Source organism: Nyctibius grandis, chromosome 19 (assembly GCF_013368605.1).
Source record: "Nyctibius grandis isolate bNycGra1 chromosome 19, bNycGra1.pri, whole genome shotgun sequence".
Classification (NCBI taxonomy): domain Eukaryota; kingdom Metazoa; phylum Chordata; class Aves; order Nyctibiiformes; family Nyctibiidae; genus Nyctibius; species Nyctibius grandis.
Window position 1 is genome coordinate 641,931 of NC_090676.1, and position 16,732 is coordinate 658,662.

General features: G+C 57.7%; 2 protein-coding genes across 2 annotated transcripts; one reads left to right on the top strand and one right to left on the bottom strand.

Annotated features, from left to right (window-relative positions):
* Positions 1-978: 978 nt before the first annotated feature.
* On the bottom strand, positions 979-7,045 carry BPIFB6 (BPI fold containing family B member 6). The gene is made up of 15 exons (XM_068416470.1): positions 6,937-7,045; positions 6,404-6,503; positions 5,752-5,856; positions 5,534-5,680; positions 4,989-5,052; positions 4,649-4,709; positions 4,180-4,271; positions 3,709-3,882; positions 3,488-3,541; positions 2,999-3,169; positions 2,756-2,823; positions 2,530-2,575; positions 1,880-1,943; positions 1,152-1,228; positions 979-1,017 (listed from the first exon to the last, which is right to left on the bottom strand). The coding sequence occupies exons 1-15, from the start codon at positions 7,043-7,045 to the stop codon at positions 979-981; spliced, it is 1,371 nt and encodes a 456-aa protein (XP_068272571.1).
* Positions 7,046-10,822: 3,777 nt separating this feature from the next.
* LOC137672323 (protein TENP-like) lies at positions 10,823-15,742 on the top strand. Its single transcript, XM_068416471.1, has 15 exons — positions 10,823-10,931; positions 11,154-11,253; positions 11,532-11,636; positions 11,756-11,893; positions 12,340-12,385; positions 12,623-12,683; positions 12,914-13,005; positions 13,127-13,303; positions 13,615-13,656; positions 13,745-13,909; positions 14,104-14,171; positions 14,820-14,865; positions 15,163-15,226; positions 15,314-15,390; positions 15,674-15,742. Exons 1-15 carry the CDS (start codon positions 10,823-10,825, stop codon positions 15,740-15,742), a joined length of 1,359 nt encoding a protein of 452 aa, XP_068272572.1.
* Positions 15,743-16,732: the final 990 nt, after the last annotated feature.

Sequence of the window (16,732 nt, forward strand, 5' to 3'; positions counted from 1 at the left end):
TTTTTTGTTCTTCTTAATTCAGACTCAAACCGGTCGATTGTTCATCAGCCAATGCGAGAACAAAAAGGGAAAAATCTCTTAAAAAAAGGTGCTTGGCATTGACAACGTTTGCAGTGAAGTGAAGAGAGAAGGCACCATAAACCCCAGTCCTCACAGGGAGCTGGTTTTACAGCTGTTCCCTCACTGCTTAGGACTCCTGAGGAGGACAATCCCTTACACACGCTGCAGAACAAATGCTGCTGGGTCTGGCAGCGCTCGCGAGAAAACAAATGGAGCTCTGCGAGCCTGCCTCCAGCGAGGATGTCTTGGGAACCATCTCTTAAAAACACAATGATCTGTTCAAAGATACCCTGAACTCTGCGCCAGCTACCTGTCACCAGGAAAAAAATGTTCGGATCACGTCAGCTCGATGAAATCCGGATCGAAGCTGTTTATTGACTTACTAATGACAGGTAATTATCCAGCAATCAGTGAACTACACGCTCGGGATCAATATCTGCAACGCAGCCGACAAACCACGACGCCAGGCACTCCTGAAAGGTTAAAGAACACGGGGAGATGTCTGACAGCCCGTCTCTAACCCATCCTGAGAAGCCCTAGTCCCCACACGACTCCCCCATGCTCCCCTCGCAGCGCAGGCACCCCGGGCATGGGGGGGTCCCCTTCCTGCCCCCACGCTGCTGCCCACCGCACGCCGATGCACGCGCTCTCTCTATTGCAAACACGATTTATTTCGGGACCAGCCCTTTCCAGGAGCACGACCTCAGCCCCGCCGTGCCCAGCGTGGCTCCACGAAACGCACAGCAGTCGCGGGGTGATGGGGTGCTTTTATTTCAGTTTGTGGAGTCGAACTATTGAAAAGCGAAGGGGAGAGGAGGAAGCGCCCCAGGAAGCCCAGCGCCCTCGCTGCTCCCCGTCCCGCCCGTTCCCGTGGGTCCCCGCAGCAGCGGCGGGTGCAGCCGTACCCCCCCACACACCTCAGGGCTCCGCAACGGGCACGCCCAGCACCAGGGCGTTCTGCAGAGTTAAAAAGAACAAGCACACGGGCAGGATTTAGGGGTTGCTTCGGTGCTGAGCTGTGACAGACCAACAGCTCTAACCCCAGGGATGACACAGCCGAAGCCCCACGCGAGCCACCCCTCAGCACCCACCTCGGCCCCGCTGACGCTGGCCCGTCCGTAGGCGATGCCCAGCAGGTCAGGCAGGGGCACCCCTCCGCGCAGCACCCCTGCAACGAGGGGACCCGCTGTCAGACACGCTGCCGGCACCTCTGGCACCTCCCTGCCTGCCCGAGGGCTGGCAAGGGGTTTGGGGGTGCTCGGAAGGAAAACTGGCAGGGCTGGAATTCCTGTGTCTGTATTTAGCCTGGACAAAATCTCTGCTTTGGGTGTACTTTAAACAGATAAATTGCTGTTCCAGGGTGGGGGTTTTTTACTGACACTTTGGCTGTTTTCAGGCACAGTAAAGAGGGATGTGTCGATTTTTTTGAGACTTCAGAAAGGCAAAGAGCTCATGAAAACCCTTCCCAGTTGTTCACGGCAAGTGGTTTTGATTTTTGAGGACAGGAACAATGTTCAAAGAGGCTTCAGAGGAGAAGCCCGTGTCCTTTGCAGTGGATCTGCTCTGCGTGGGCAGAGCCCTCCTGCATGCCCGAGCCCCGACCAGGAGGCACTGCCCTCCTCCAGCTCCCACTGCAAACCCCACCGCGATTTTCCTGGCAGGGTCGCTCACAGCCTGGAGGGCAGGGAAAGCACCAAGGTCAGCTAGGCAAGGCCAATTCCAAACAAAAAAAAGATAACAACAGTCTATAGGAAAAGAAATGAGAACTATTCCCCAGTGCAGACAGTGAATCCTCAGCCGAAGCCGTAGCCGTGCTTACTGTTCATCGACGGCACGTAAGCCACACGAAGAACATCTGCCAAAGCTCCTTCCAGCAGCAGCTCCTGAAACACAGGGAAGGGGCATAAACTGCCCATCGCCTTGCACACCAGCAGCCCCCCCAGGCTCACCCCATCGATCCATCCAGCGCCTGCTCCCACCGCAGGAAAACTGCAAAGGTCCCGCAAGCAGAAAGGAAACTTTTGAGAAATTCTAAATTTCCATGAAAACTGCCCCAGCTGGGGCTGTTCCCCGCCCCATGTCGGTGCCAGGCACCCAGGTGCCCTCCCTGCATCCCAAAGCCCTGCTGCAGCACAGGGGTTGCCAGCACTCGCCCTCCCGCGCATCCCTGCCCCGCACCAGGATTAGAGGGAGATGAGGAAGACGAACACCCAGCACACACCACCTCCCCCAGGAGCAAACAGGGACACCTGATTTGTCCTTTGTTATTCCTTTAACTATCATTCCAATCCTCAGCATTCACTTTGGGTTTCTTTTGGTTTTTTTTTTAACAAATCTGTTACTGATAACGAAAGCAGCGGGACGGGGCTCCAGGGGGCGAATTCCTGGTACAGCATCACACAAACCACCAGCACAGAGATTCACACCAGCAACCCCAGCCCCGTGCACGGCACAAACCCCCCAACTCACGTCAAACGTCCCGAGGGAGGAGGAAGCCAAGGCCACCCGGGACAGGCTGCAGGGAGAGGGACGGCACGGCGTCATTCGCCTCCCGCAGCCCCCGGACAAGCTGCCCTGCCTCCCCCAGCCAACTCCTCGCCCAGACCTGGGTCCCCAGCAACCTTCCCCGTGGGTCACCAGCTGCCCTCCAACCAGGGGCCTTCCGGGGTGGCACTGGGGCCAGCAGCCACGTTACCTCTGCAGCGCGAGGCAGAGCCGCAGCCCCTCTTCTGCCACAGCAAACTGCACCTCCAGGTCGCTGTGCTGCAAGGGGGAAAGGAGAGGGTCCCAGTACCCCCACACCCGCTCCAGCCCCGCGGGACCCCCGGCACAGACGTCCCTGCCCACTGTCCCGTATCTCCCGCTCCGGTGTCGGGGTGGGCTCGGGGTGGGGGCGACCGCGCTCAGCCCTCGCCAACTGCAAAGTGCTTCAACTCACAACGTCCAGGACAAAGAGGGACTCGGGAGCAGAGTCTGAAGGGGAAACCCAAAACTCGGCCGTGCTGAAGAGCTGCACGAAGCTTTGCTCCGGGGTTATGGTCACCACCGGGGCTTTGGCTTCTCGCATTTCGATCACCAGCAGCTGCGATGGAGGCAGCACCGTGGAGATCTGTGGAGAGTCAAAGCAAAGGGGTGACATTCCCTTTCCTTCCCAGTTCACTGCTCTGGGGATTGTCATTTGGGTGCTGAGCATCGGTGGCATTCACCGAAGTCAGTGGGAGTCAGTCAAGCTGGTCCGCACTGCCCAATAGTATGTCCCTTAAATAATCTTATTAATAAAAGTTTTACTAATAAAATAAATACAGCACCAGCTTGACCTCTGGGAAAAGGTTCTCAGCATGACTTTGTGGATGGAGAGCAGCCTTATCTGCTGCCATAAGGAGCCTAAGGTGACCCACGGGCCAGTTGGATCAAGCACAGTCCCCACCTCGGGGATGAGGGCTCCAAGCGTCGTGGTCACCAGCAAGGGAAGCCCAAGAACCTGTTGAGAAAGTGTCACAGGGCAGGGACTTAATGAAGTCACTTGGTGGGGGGGGAGCTTAACAAGGGGAAGGGAAGAGGCACAGACAGCGCATGGATCTGCCTTGAAATTGAGCGTAGATTTCTTTAGTGGCCTCTTCAGGAAAACCTCAAGCCCGAATCACCCACCGTGGTGTTGCTGATCTCCGGGTTGACGGACGCCTGCAGGACAGAGAGCGCAGCGCTCAAGAAGTCTGCAGACAGGATGAGCTGGGTGGCAGCATCCCTCTTTGGTGGCAGAGGAGCAAGAGCTGGCTGGGCTGTGAGAAGGCCAACCTCCTTCCCCTCCCGGTGGAGAACGGTCTGAAAGGAGCAGTGAGAAGAGTCGTGTCAGCAAGCTCGTCCAGGCCCATGTCCAGGACTTGCGTGTGGAACTGGTACAAGGTACCGGGTGCTTTGCTCTGTAGCCTCCAAGAAATGGAGCAATAAACTCCATAGAAAGTGATAAGCCGAGGAGGGGGTAAGGTGATATAATGCCCCCAGCACGTCTGCAGCCCTCCCCACGCCCACTGCCCCAGGCTGGGAGGGACAATGCCTCCGAGCAAAGGGGTGTCAGGAACGTCACTGCTCCGAGCCCTGGCACCAAGCAGCAGCACCCACCTTCAAACCCAGCTCTATGAAAGCGTCACTCGTCACTGGGGGGGCCAGCAGAGCATACTGGAGGGTCCCAGCAGTCCCAAGGGGCATCTCGGCTGTGTGGAAGCAAAGTGGGATGCTTCACCAGAAGGTGCAGGGTCTGTGCCACAGGGAGAGCCCTCACCAGTGCCAGACTGCTGGTTCACCAGTGCCACGTGCCGGCTCACCCGTGCCACGTGTCATTTACAGCTCCAGTGGGCTCCTGCCTCCCTGCAGCCTCTGCAGTGCCAGGCTCTCCTGACCCTGCACTGAGGAGGGGGTGGGATATTCGTGTGGCCCCCGTCAGGGTTTGTCCCCACCTGGTCCTAGTCAGGGCTCAGAGACTGTCTGTCCTCGGTGATAGATCTGTGCTTTCCCCCTTGCCAGGGGAAGGGAAGGAGATGGCTGGGAGGGAGGGATGGATGGTGGGATGGAGGGATGGGTGTCAACTCACCAGTCATGGTGGTGAATTTCGCATTCACAAGGTTGAGCACTGCATCCACGGCTGGGCACAGCTGTAGGGCGAGAAGAAAGGTGTGAGAAAACCTTGTATGGAGGCTTCTGGTGGGAGTAGAGCTCCATGGCTGCCAGACTGGCGCAGTTCCCACCCTGAAGCACTGGGACCCTCTGCTATTAATTACCCAGACAAAGGCTTGCCTCAGTTTTCTCTGTCCCTGGCTGAATTAGGTTATTCTGGAGTAAACCTGGCTTAAACGGAGGAGGAGGAGGGGGAGGGGGAGGAGTAGGGGGAGATGATCTCCGGGAAACAAGGGTGGGAGGAGGACCGGACTTACCAGACCCGGCAGCACTTTCTGAAGGGTGCTGTCCAGAAACTTGCTCATGACCTTGGGCAGCATGCTGGGCAGAGACAGCACGTCAGCGGGCACGGCCGTCACGCACACAGCAATAGTGACTTACAGATCCAAAGGCAAGAAAGTCAAGTGCTAAGGAAACCCATCTGGTGTGGGTTAAGCCAAAATATCCTTAATGTCTAACAAAAGATGCTTTCTCTCTTCACAACCCTTTTCTCAAGAATGCCATCTTCTGGCTTGAAACAAAGCTGAAGGTTTCTGTGCCCAGAAGCAGCTCTGACCTCCCAGGAGCACAGTGATTAAATGGGGACTGATGCCAAAAATGAACGTGGCACGGAATAACAGCTAGAGCTGGCCTAGATTGGCCATGAAATATTTTTGTTTCCTCAGTGGAAAAAATGAACAGTGAAAAGTATTTGTGCTCCATAGAAACCCGCACCCGGAGGGTGAAGGATGTAACGATGCTGTTAACCCCCTCCTAGGAATCACCGGTGTGGGCAGGTCGCGGTGCTGCCCGCGGGACTCACCTGCTGGGGAGGTTGGTTTTGACGCTGACCAGAGCGACGTGGCAGCTCGTGGGGCTGAGCCGGGGGCTGCCCGCGGGGTCCTGCCCCAGCCGGCTGCTGGCCGTCAGGTTTGCGGCCAGAGCCATTTCCATGGTCCCTCCGATGAAGCTGCTCGGAGCAAAGCTCGGTCACAGCGGGGCGAAGCCCCCCCAGACCCCCCGGCACCGCCTCCCGCTCACCTTTTCCCAGCGATGGTTATTCGGACTAACACGGCCATGAAGAGCCCCGAGCCCGGTGAGAGGGACAGCGATATCACCGGGGGACGGAGATCTTTCACTTTTAGCCTGTGGGGAAAAAAACAGAGAAAAAGAGCTGGGAAGGAGCAGCCAGGTCGGGCTTCTCACGCCAAACTCACCCATCGCTGATATCGCCATCACCATCCCTGTTCTTCCACTTCTTGTTTAAACTTTCCATCTAAAACCACTTTTACATCTACAAACATTCTCCTTCCCAACAAAAAGATTGCACAGTTTAATTTGCGAAAAAAAAAATATGTTTTTTTCTCCATGCTGCCACCCAGAATGGATCTGCAGGGTGCGGGGGGCAGCCCTGACCCCCGGGAGTTCTGGGGTTCCTCAGGACATCACCCCACCGGGGCCGCAGAGCCGCCGCAGCGGCTGGAGCAGGAGCCGACGCGCTTTGTTGCCTCTAAGTTATCGTTTCTCCGTGTATTTGTAGACACAACCACGCAGAAAATCACCGGCTTTACCACCACGCTTGTTAGCGGGAGCAACTCGCTCCTGCCTCGGGCTGACACTCCCCACCCTCCTGCTCCGACGCGCTCGCTCCCAGGCTCCGGCTCGCAGCACGGGGCTGCTCATCACCACTCACCCCGAGAAGCCTTTGAAGGCTTTGGCGTTCGGCTTTTTTTTCGTGGCTTCCCCTGCCACTTTCTGCAGAACATCACTCTCGTTGAGAGCAGCGGAGACCGCTGGAAGACAGGCACCAGGCGGGGAGTTCAGCACCGAATCCCCAGGGAGGAGGATGCTGAGGGTGGGGGGGCTCAGCCCCCTCCATCATACCCTGTAAAACATCATCCCACCCCGACACACACGGGCACCACCAGGACACTTCACATGCTGCACATTCAGGTCACCAGTGACCTTTGCCGTCCCTGGGTACCGGCTGGAGCTCCATGGGCACACGGAGGTTTCAGACATGAGACACGGGGCACGTTTTCAGGTTCCCACCCTAATGCGCCGCACACCAGGGAGACAACCCACGTGCCCGCGTCGGGGTGTCACAGCTGTGGGGTCCTGCTGGCAGCGTCCTGCGTGGGACGTGTGGGCTGCAGGGAAGTGGCTCCTGCCCGTGTGTCTGCATGGACAGACAGACTCACGTCCACCAACGTGGTGAGCGCTTACCCCAGTCAATCGTCCCAAGATCGATCCTGATGACAGCTCCGGGGCCACCAGCTCCTCCCGACCACACCAGCCAGCCACCCAGGAACAAAACGCACCAAGCCCCTGACATCTTCTGATCCAGAACAGCTGCTCACAGAGCTCCAGAAGGTCACAGGAGCGTGGGGGCTTCAACAGAGAGAAAGAGACAATGAGCTGGAGATGGTCCCAAACCACACATGAGGGGCTGAACACTGCACTCGTGCGAGGGGAAAGCGAGCAGGGCTCCGTGCAAGTCCGGCAGAATTACACTGGCCAAAACACAGCCTGGAGACAAGAATCACTCCCCAAAATTCTGGTGTGAACACCCCAGAGCAGCCCCATCAGGACGTGTCTGCGTCCTGCATCACCTGCCCCATGGCCAGTATCCAAGCAGAGCACTAAGCTGTCCTCCTCCACGAGCACCAGAGCTGCTCATGATGCCTAAAACCCACCACAGAGAAGGGCCTGGAGCTGCCCCGCTGGGTCTCAGGGCCACCCCAAGCCCTGGCCCCAGGAGAGCTCATGGCTGTTGGCCGTGGCACGAGGCGAGATGAGCCTCTCCATGGGTTATGGATGGACACAGCTCCCCAGGGCTGCTCCAGCTTGGCCTCACACTTCTCGCTTGCACCGGAGGGAAGTGACGTGAGCTGCTGCACCTCACCGTGATGGGGACTCCTGCAGCAAAGGGCCCTGCTGTCACCTCACCCGGTTCTTCTCCAGCAGAGAGTCCCCAGAGGCTGTCCGAGCTTCGCACTGATCTCCTGGAGAGAGGCAAGAAAGAGCCTGTAAATAAACCCTGACTGAGGAAGAGGAAAAACTGACCGAACGAAAGGGCTGGGTAATTACGGCGATGTAACCCTAATCCCGAGGGTTTCTGACACCCGCCAACACAAATAATTTCACTAATAAATTTGAAGGCCAGGTAAACCCTTGAGCCTCAGGTACGTGCTCCTGGCAGGCTGAAGCCAGCGCTGTTGCTCAACACCCAGGAAGATCCAACGGAGACTTGGACGTCAAGTCCAGAAGAGAAGAACCTGATCTGTTTAATTACATGGTACAGACTGAAGTAGGGGCGAGGAGAAACCCAAGACATGTGATGGTGAATTCTGCTTTTGGAGACACCCACATAACTGTGACTCTTGGGACGAGCGGCTCTCGCTCCCCCAAAGGTTCGTGGAGCCACCACGCTGTCCTCACCCGTCCCCTCCCGGGTACCCCATGCAGCAGGATCTGGTGCTGGGAGGTGACCCTAGTGGGATCCTGCAGCACCAAGTAATTTATTTCTTCTCTTCATTTCTTTATAAAACATGTCACAAGGTTTAATCTGTCATTACCTCCCTCCCAGTGATGTACTCGGTGTCTCTCTGCTAAGCCCAGGCAGGGAGATTTACATCTTATCTAACAGGAGTGTAAGATTTATAGATAGCTCCTGATGAGGAACCCATCATGCCAGAAAGACACCTTTGTGCTAGTAACCTGATCAGTCATTATGCTCTAAGCTGACATCTAATTAAGCCTCCACAGGGATCATCATGTCCAGAACAGCTCTTCAGGAGGAGAAAATCCACATCTAAGCACCACGGTGCCATCTCATCCCGGCAGCTTCTCCTCAGACCTTTGCATGGCTGTAAATGATAATAACGCTGCAGAGATAAATCTCCAGCACGGCTTCGGGAGGAGCTGCTGGTGTTACCTGCGCTGGAACAAGGTATAGCAGGGGCCAATTTCCAACCACTGCTCTAAAACACAGCAAAGACTCATTTCTCAGAGACATTTCCAAGTTGTGGCATGTCCCCACCGATGTCAGATGCCACGAAAGGCCTCCCGTGGCCCCAGGGGACTCGCCTGCAGGTTACAACCTTCCCAATGGATTTACTTTCCTGAAGACATTTCTTGCCTCTAAACGGGCTGCATGCATCAGCGTGGAGTGTAAATCCTGCTCGCCCTCGGTGGGCTCCTGGACGTGTATCTTCATATTCCCTCTCAACGTGTATCCTCATATTCCCTTGATAGATTCCCTCTATCCAGATGCCTCCAATGGAAACGCACACGTGGCTGAAACTCGGCTTTTCTTGGCATTTCTGTGCCAGCTGAGCAGGAAAGCAGCACAGTGCTGGTGAGAGCCAAAGGCTTTGAGCGTGTCGAGATGCACCTGGAGCCAGCGCCCAATAACTCACTTCGCCCGTGCACAAAGGACAATGGTTCCTCCCCGGGCAGCAGGTGTTTCAACAAGCACCGAACACCTGAGCCCATTGCCAAGGGATTCGGACCAAAATGGGCAACTCAACCCTCACTGGGAGAACGGTCATGCCTCAAAGTCGGAATCACAAACATCAGCGGGGGGGAAGAGTCAGGACACGGAGCACAAAGTAGAGCTGGGTGAGACCACAGAGGCTGTGCCTACACGGCATCTGCAGGTAGTCCACGCTCTGTCCTCCAGGCCAAAAGGAAGCCAGGAGAACACGATGGACCCCGAGCACAGGAAGGAGAGGGACTATGACCCCCTTCCATGAACGCTTTCACTGCTTGTAGAAACGTTATCAAAGAGGGTGGATGTCACCCACCATTTTTTCTACCAGTTGTAATAAATATTGCCAGGGGCTTTTGACTGGGAAGGAGTTAAAGACAGGAAGGAATTATTGCACGTGGGCCATTCCAGAGCTTAGAGGAGATATTTTTTAAAAAATTGATCTTCTGTCTGCTCTAAAACACACTGAGCCCAACAGAAATACTCCTGTTGCCTTCAACAGACTTACCCGGGCCTGATGGAAATGGAGGGCATCCTTGGTGAGCTGTGAAGACCTCCTTCAGCGCGACACACGCAGGTCTCACCACTTCTGGTCCGGGCCACCCAGCTGGGACAGCAACACAAACCACAGCAGCTTCTCGCTGGGGTGAACACAGCGGTGGCTGTCCCTGTGGTGCTCGGAAGAAAGCATGGCTGCAGAGCAAAGAAACCCATGTTCACTTTCGAACAATGATTTCTTGGCACCCTCCACCCTGAGACCTTTCTTTGTGCTCCCCAGTGACACCACGACGAAGGCAAGCTGCCCCAGCACCAGCTGCTCAATACTTCACCTCGCCAAGTCAGCGGCCAATGTAATCAGTTATCCAGGGAAACAATAAATACGGGATATAAAACAAAGTGTCCACCCAATGTCCTGGTCTCCATCCCTCCTTGCCAATTCCTACCCCATCAGCCTTGGGCTGAAGATATATAAAGCCAGCACAAACCCTCGGTGTGGCCACGGCGAGACACGGGCTGAGGCAGAAGGATGGGCAGAGCGGCCAGGGAAGGTAAGGATGCGTTTGCAAACGGGTACCTTGACACAGGCAGCGCTTGTGCTGACGGTGGGTCTCTGTACGGGTCAGCTCTCACCAGAAGTCCACTTGCTGCAAAGACTGATATGAGTATATACGTTCTCTGCAGGTTAAACTTTCTGAGTTACTCGTTTTCTTAATATTCTAAGAGCGTTACAAACAATATAAACGAGTCCCAATTGTTTTTCAGAGGCAGACAACACTTTCACCTTGTATTTTATTTTAGCCTCCTCCATAACTTTGTTCCTCAACTACTTGCACCTCCTGTTTATTCACCAGTTCTATCCCAGTTGTGGGCCACCAGACGCCCTCCAGCAGGCACGGTACCGCCGCGAGCACCGCTCCAGCTCACAGCCTTGCAGGGGGTTTTCAGGGCTGAGCCCTGTTAGTGCTTTTAAATCCCCAGGCCCCACCTGGGAGCTGTTACTGCGCAGGGCTGAGTAGCTCAGGACCACAAACCCACGGCTCGGTGGCTCCGTGCCTTGGTGGCCCCGTGCCGCTCTGACTGGGCTGCTGCCGGTGCCCTCCTCCTCCTCCAGGTACCAGCATGGTAAAGCTCCTCGCCCTGAGCATCCTCCTGAGCCTCCTGGTCCCCGCTCACACCGCTGGGTCACCCGACTGCGGGGGCATCCTCACCCCAGCGGGACTGAGCTACCGTAAGTCCGGACCCTGCAGGGAGGGGGGAGCAGCAGCATCCTTCAATCTAGTGGTGAAATCCCAAACACCCCATTAACCAGCTCACTTTCCTCACCCCCTTTCTCTAGCTGGTGACGGGGGTTAGCGAGGGATGGCAGCGTGTCCCCTGGACGCGTTTCTGTCCATCTCTGCGCATCCGACCGCAGGCTCGAGGCTCACAAAACATCTGCCCTGTTTCACAGTTGCTGAAGTTTCCAAGTCACACGCGGAGACAGTCCTCAGGCAGGACCTGCTGGCCCCGACGGCCCCGGGCCTGTTCCTGGGCTCCCCGAAGCCCAGCGGGTGAGTGCGTGGCTCTGCCCTGCCCGGGCTCCGCTGGAACCCTCCAAATACCCCCACAAAAGGCCAGTGTGGGCAAAAACCCTCCCAGAGCTCAACACAGCTGCTTGCCAGAGTGGTTTGGAAACCAGCTCCTGGCTCCTCCCTTGGGGTCTGAGGGCAGCAGCCCCAGTGCCACCCTCGGGGCTCATGGGCTGGGGGGGGGTTTGCCCACTGAGAGCAGCCGAGGATCGCACATCAGCCTGTCCTGGCTCCTGCCACCTTCACTTCTGCTCCTGCAGGAACCAAATTAACTCCGTCCAAGTCTCGGAGCTGACCCTGTCGCTCATCCCCCACGCCGGGCTGCGGCTCAGCATCGACGTGGACCTCGGCGTCACGTCCGCGCCGTGAGTGCCGGGGCCGCGGGGTTGGGGGACGCATCCAGCACCCGCCGCCTGCCTGTGGGAGCAGGGGGCTGGGGCGAGCAGCCCCCATGCTCCAGCACCCACCTCTCCCCTCCACACAGCTCCAGCACCCAGGCGCTGAGGTTGTCCATCCTGGCTGACCTCCACGTGGAAATGAGCCCCGAAGGGAACCTGGAGCTGGTGACCTCCTCCTGCAAGACCACCGCGGAGGAGACGCAGAGCACCGAGGAGATGGCCAGGTCGGCCCCGCGCTGCTCCTGGTTGTGGGATCGGGGTAACGGGGCAAAAGGAGAAACTGAGGCACGAGCACTTCTGGCAGGAAGGTGATAGGACTGAGATCTGCTCCCTGCCCTGAAAGCTCACAATGGTTAACACAAAACCTTTATCTTCATGGGAGAAGAAGCAGAACTTTGCTCTGCTTGCAGGGTCGCTTTCCCCCATTTTAAGAGTTTCATTCCCTCATAAAGGGGCAGATCTTTTAAAGCAGTGTAGCAGGAACATTTTTAAGGCAAGCCCAATGGCAATTCTGCAGTGTTTTAGGGTTCTGATTTACAGTCATAGGTTAGTAAATGATAGAAAATGATGGTAACAGTCTCTGGATGCCTTTTGGGCCAGATAGAAAACTCTCACCTACCCTTAGCTGAGCTGGTTCTCGCCTAACTTCTGTTCTGTTGTTTTCCTCCAGCGAGTCCTCCAGCTCAGACACAGACAAGGAGATTAACGTCAACAAGGTACGATAAAGTCTGTAAAGGCGTGAGATGGGAGAAGACGAAGTTGTAAGTTCTGTGAGGGTTAGAGCACTTTAAGTCTCCCCAGCAGCCCCGTGGCCACCGAACGCTGCTGTCCCCTGGCCCCTGCTGCCGTGCAGACGGCCCATGGGGACACCCACACGGGAGGCGTTCGGGGACGCCCGGTGCCGGCAGCCCCCCGTGTGCACCCCCCACCTCTTTTTGTTCTTTATCCCATAGATCTGCCTGGAAGTCTCCAAATTGCTGCTTTTGCCAAACGAGCAGCTGATGTCTCTGACAGGTGAGGGGTTGGCTTTGGGGCTCGTTACGGACTAAGGGCTTCGGGGCTTGTTTTGGAGCAGGTCCCGAGGAGGGACAGGCTCCCACCCTGCAGCCGCTGCCACCTCCCCGGGCACCCGCTCCCCCGCCCAGCTCTTTCCCTGCCTCTATACTCGGGAAACCCAGACGCTTCCCGGCCCCAACCTGCCGCCCCTGCTGCCCCCCCCGTCCTGAGCACCCCTGGGTTTGCAGCTCCGTTCCCCATCACGCCGAGCTGCCAGCTCCAGTACCTGCCCCTCGCCGCCCCCGTGTTCTCCGAGCAGGGCATCACCGTGTCCTTGCAGGTAAGTCCTCGCCTCCCAGCACCCCCAGCCCAGCTCTGGGCTTTGGGAGAGCTGCCTCCTCCCAGCGCTATGTACCCTGAGACACCTCCAACTCCTCTCCTCCTTGCCCGTGTCCCTGCAGACGACTTTCCAGGTGGCGGGGATGCCAATCCCGCTGCCAGTCAGCCCCGTGCCGTTCAGCGTGCCCGAGCTGGCGAGCTCCAGCCCTTCCCACCTCACCCTGGCTTTCTCTGAGCACTTCTACGCCAGGCTCCTCTTCGCCCTGGAAATGTCTGGAGCCTTCAACATGACCATCCCGGTGAGTAGAGCGAGGAGGAGGCGAAAATACGCACTTGGAGGGACAGCCCTGCCCCACGGAGGGCTTGGAGGAGCCGCAGAGAAATGAGAGCGTGTCTCTGAGTGCCCGTGGGAGTCACAGCCCCTTGCCCCCGGGGCTCCCGAAAATATGGCTGGTCTAATAACACATGGAGAGTTTGCTGTGAAGAGCAACCAGGATGCGGCTCCCAGCACGTGCTGGCATGCAGGAAGGCTCCTGTGTGCATCCTCACATGGCCGTGCTGGGCACCAGCCCCACGGCAGCAGCCCCACAAGCTGTGCTTTGTCTTTCAGAGCCCGCTGACCACCGCCACCGTGGCACGGAAGATCCCTCAGGTTCGTTGCCGTTGCCCCGAGAGGCACGGCCCCAGCTGGGGCAGGGACGGGGCCGCCGTGCCCAGAAATAACCCCCCTCCCTCGGCAGATGGGCTCCCTCTTCCCGGAGGACCTACCAGTGGTGCTGCAAGCCGTGTTCAGGAGCTCGTCGCGGGTGGTGCTGGAGGAAGGCAAGGCAGCCATGAAGCTCTTCCTCACAGTCCACGTCGGGGCAGGATTGCCGGCTTTCCAGAGCTTCCTGAGCGTGAACGTGGTGAGTGTGCCCTGTGAGGGTGAGGAGCGTGGGGAGCGTGCCCTGTGAGCACGCCCGAGCTGCACAGAGGCAATCAAAGAATCATAGAGCAGTTTGGGTTGGAAGGGACCTTAAAGACCATCACACCCCACTATTCCGAGGTGAAGCGGGACCGTTTGCTCGCTCCGACCCCGGCCCCTCTTCTCCCCTTGCAGGACATGGCTGCAGGGCTCCTCCTGAGCGTCGCCGACACAAGGATGATGATCTCCACGGCAGCGATAGAGTAATGAACCCAGCTACGCCCCGAGCCCTCGAAGGGGACACGTCCCAGGCATAGCAGGGACACGGGACGGGCCGGGGGGTTCTCAGCTTTTATGGGTTGGGCACTGCAGAGGTAGCTCCGTCCTGAGAGAAACGGTGAGACCCCGGTAGCGCGGTTAGGGAGAAGAGTGGGACCCGCACCTTCCACCGCCCACGTTCAGCACGGGCGTACGTAGGAGCCCGGCACACGCCAACCCTGACCGCCTCTGCCTGCTCCTGCCACGGCGCCGGCACCGCTGCTGGGGAAAGCACACGCTTGACTGCCCCATCCCCAAACACGGCTGCAGCTGGGGGGGCTCCGGCGTGCCCAGCCACGGCAGCTCCAGCCACGGCAGCTCCTCGTCCCACACTCCAGCCCCGCAGCATCCCGCACCCCAGCCCTCACCCCAGCAGGGCCCCGTGGAAGCTGTTCATCCCAGGTCCTGGGGGCCAAAACCCCCCCAAGCCCTCGCTGCCGTGGCCGGGGGCCAGCCAGGCTCCAGCGCCCGCTCGGATGTGCCCAGGCCCCACGTTCGCTGCCGGCGTGGCCCTGAGCTGCCTGGGGAAACACAAACTCACTGCCTGTTACAGCTTTTCACAAGCAGCTCCTGTGCAGCTCTTTGTTTTCCAGGGACACTGAGCTCAGCCTGGCCGCCTCCGACGTGGGTCCCGTGCCGGTAGGTACCCCCAGCCGCGCACCCCCCAAGTGACTGAGCGTGGGCACGTCCCCTCGCTGTGCCACGCTGCTGTGACCTGCTGAATGCAGCAGCCTGGTCCCCCTCAGCCCCAGCCAGCTCGGGCTGCCCCGAGCCATTATTGGCAAGAAAATACTGTGGGTGCTCGCTGCACCCTGCGGAAGGGAGCAGCAGGTCCGTGCAGGGTCAGGAGAGGTCCAACTAGCACCAGGACCCCTCTCCTGCTGGTCCCTGCCCCAGGGGCACGCCAGGAGCTGACTGTGGCTCTCCCCTCGGCAGGCTGCCGCGCTGGAGGAGCTTCTCCTGCCCACGATCCGTGCGGAGGTGCCGGCTCAGATGAACGGTGAGGAGCCGGGAGTCCTGCAGCGGTGCTGCCCCACAAGGACCAAGGCAGCACCCAGACGGCAACTTGCCCTCTTTATTTCCCTAGTGGTCCTGAGCGAAGGCGTGCCCCTGCCCCACATCTCCAGCTTCACCTACACCGGCGTCAACGTCATCATTCACGAGGTAAGAAATAAGACATCTCAATTGCTCCCTGCTGGGCTTGATTTAAAGGGAACCCGGGAGCAAGGCTCACCTCCTGCCTCCAGAATAAATCAGAGCTGGCTCCTCCAGCCCTGTTAACCCGCAGAACCAAGTTTCACCACTTCAAATAGGCTCAGTTCCTCTCCAGCCCCACTGGCACCAGCAATAGCTGTGCTGGAGGGGCCGCTGCCCTGCCACAGCCCCGTCCTGGCTGGCAGGAGCCCCCCGGGCCCCCGGCTCAGCCCTCCTTCCTCCCCTTACCCAGGACTACGTCTTGGTCCCCTGCGACCTCGAGCTCCGGGCGAGCAGCGGCGAGCGGAGCAGCACGCGCTGACGGCTGGTGTCCGGAGTAGAACAGCAGCAGGATTGTTCTGTTGACTCTGAAATGCTTTGTGTTCTGTCACTGCTTGGACATCGGAAATCTTCTTTCTCACCCTACTAAAACAACCCTTGCTCAGGTTTAGGATAACAACAGCATCGCACTAGCGGCTTTCTCTTCCAGCCCTGCCCTTGGTGTGTTTGTTGCCCAGAGGATGGATTGTAACGATGCTCCACACTTTAATTAAACATTTCTCTTTCATACGGCATTTTCTGGTATGACTATTGACTTTTTTCCCCTCAACGCTTTGTACCTAAAGACAGATGAATTCTGTCTTGCTAAGAACCGGTACAGATGTCCAGACCTTACATTTAATTAAGGGAGCAGGAAAATTCCACTAATTTCTAAGAGTGCAAAGCAGCCCCGTGCCTCAGCTGCACAACGCCACGGCCCCTACCAACGCGAGAGCTTTCAGCTGCCTTTCCTCCATCCCTCGTGTTACTATGGGAACGTTACGGCCGAACGCTCTTCCTACCTCTGGAGCTGCTGAAAAGCGCTTCCAAACCTCGTATTTCAGCGGCTCAGAAGCAGGAAAGCAAACGAGACAAGCCGAGTTGATTTATCATAAGGAGTAAAAAACCCTGAAGGTTCATACGCCCGGCTTGGAGACCTGACTAATGGTTTTAATGCCTGAAGTTGGCAACAGCGGGAACTGCTCCTGAGAAAAGTTTCCTGGTAGAGCTGCGATCGTTATTCTTTCACTAATATATCCTAAAGCAGTTTCCCAGAAGGAATAAGCTACAGCATTAAAAAGATGTGTTTGTTTGCCAGTGGATATTCTGGCTGGAGGCTTTACCGCACGGCTCCAGCGTGGGGCTGGGGTCACGGCGCCGCCCGCCCCACTCCCAGCCCCACACGTTTCTGCCCGGGGACAGGGCACGGTCCGTGTCACCAGCAGCACGGTCCCACGGCCCCATCAGCCTGCACGGGGCTGGGAACCGCAGG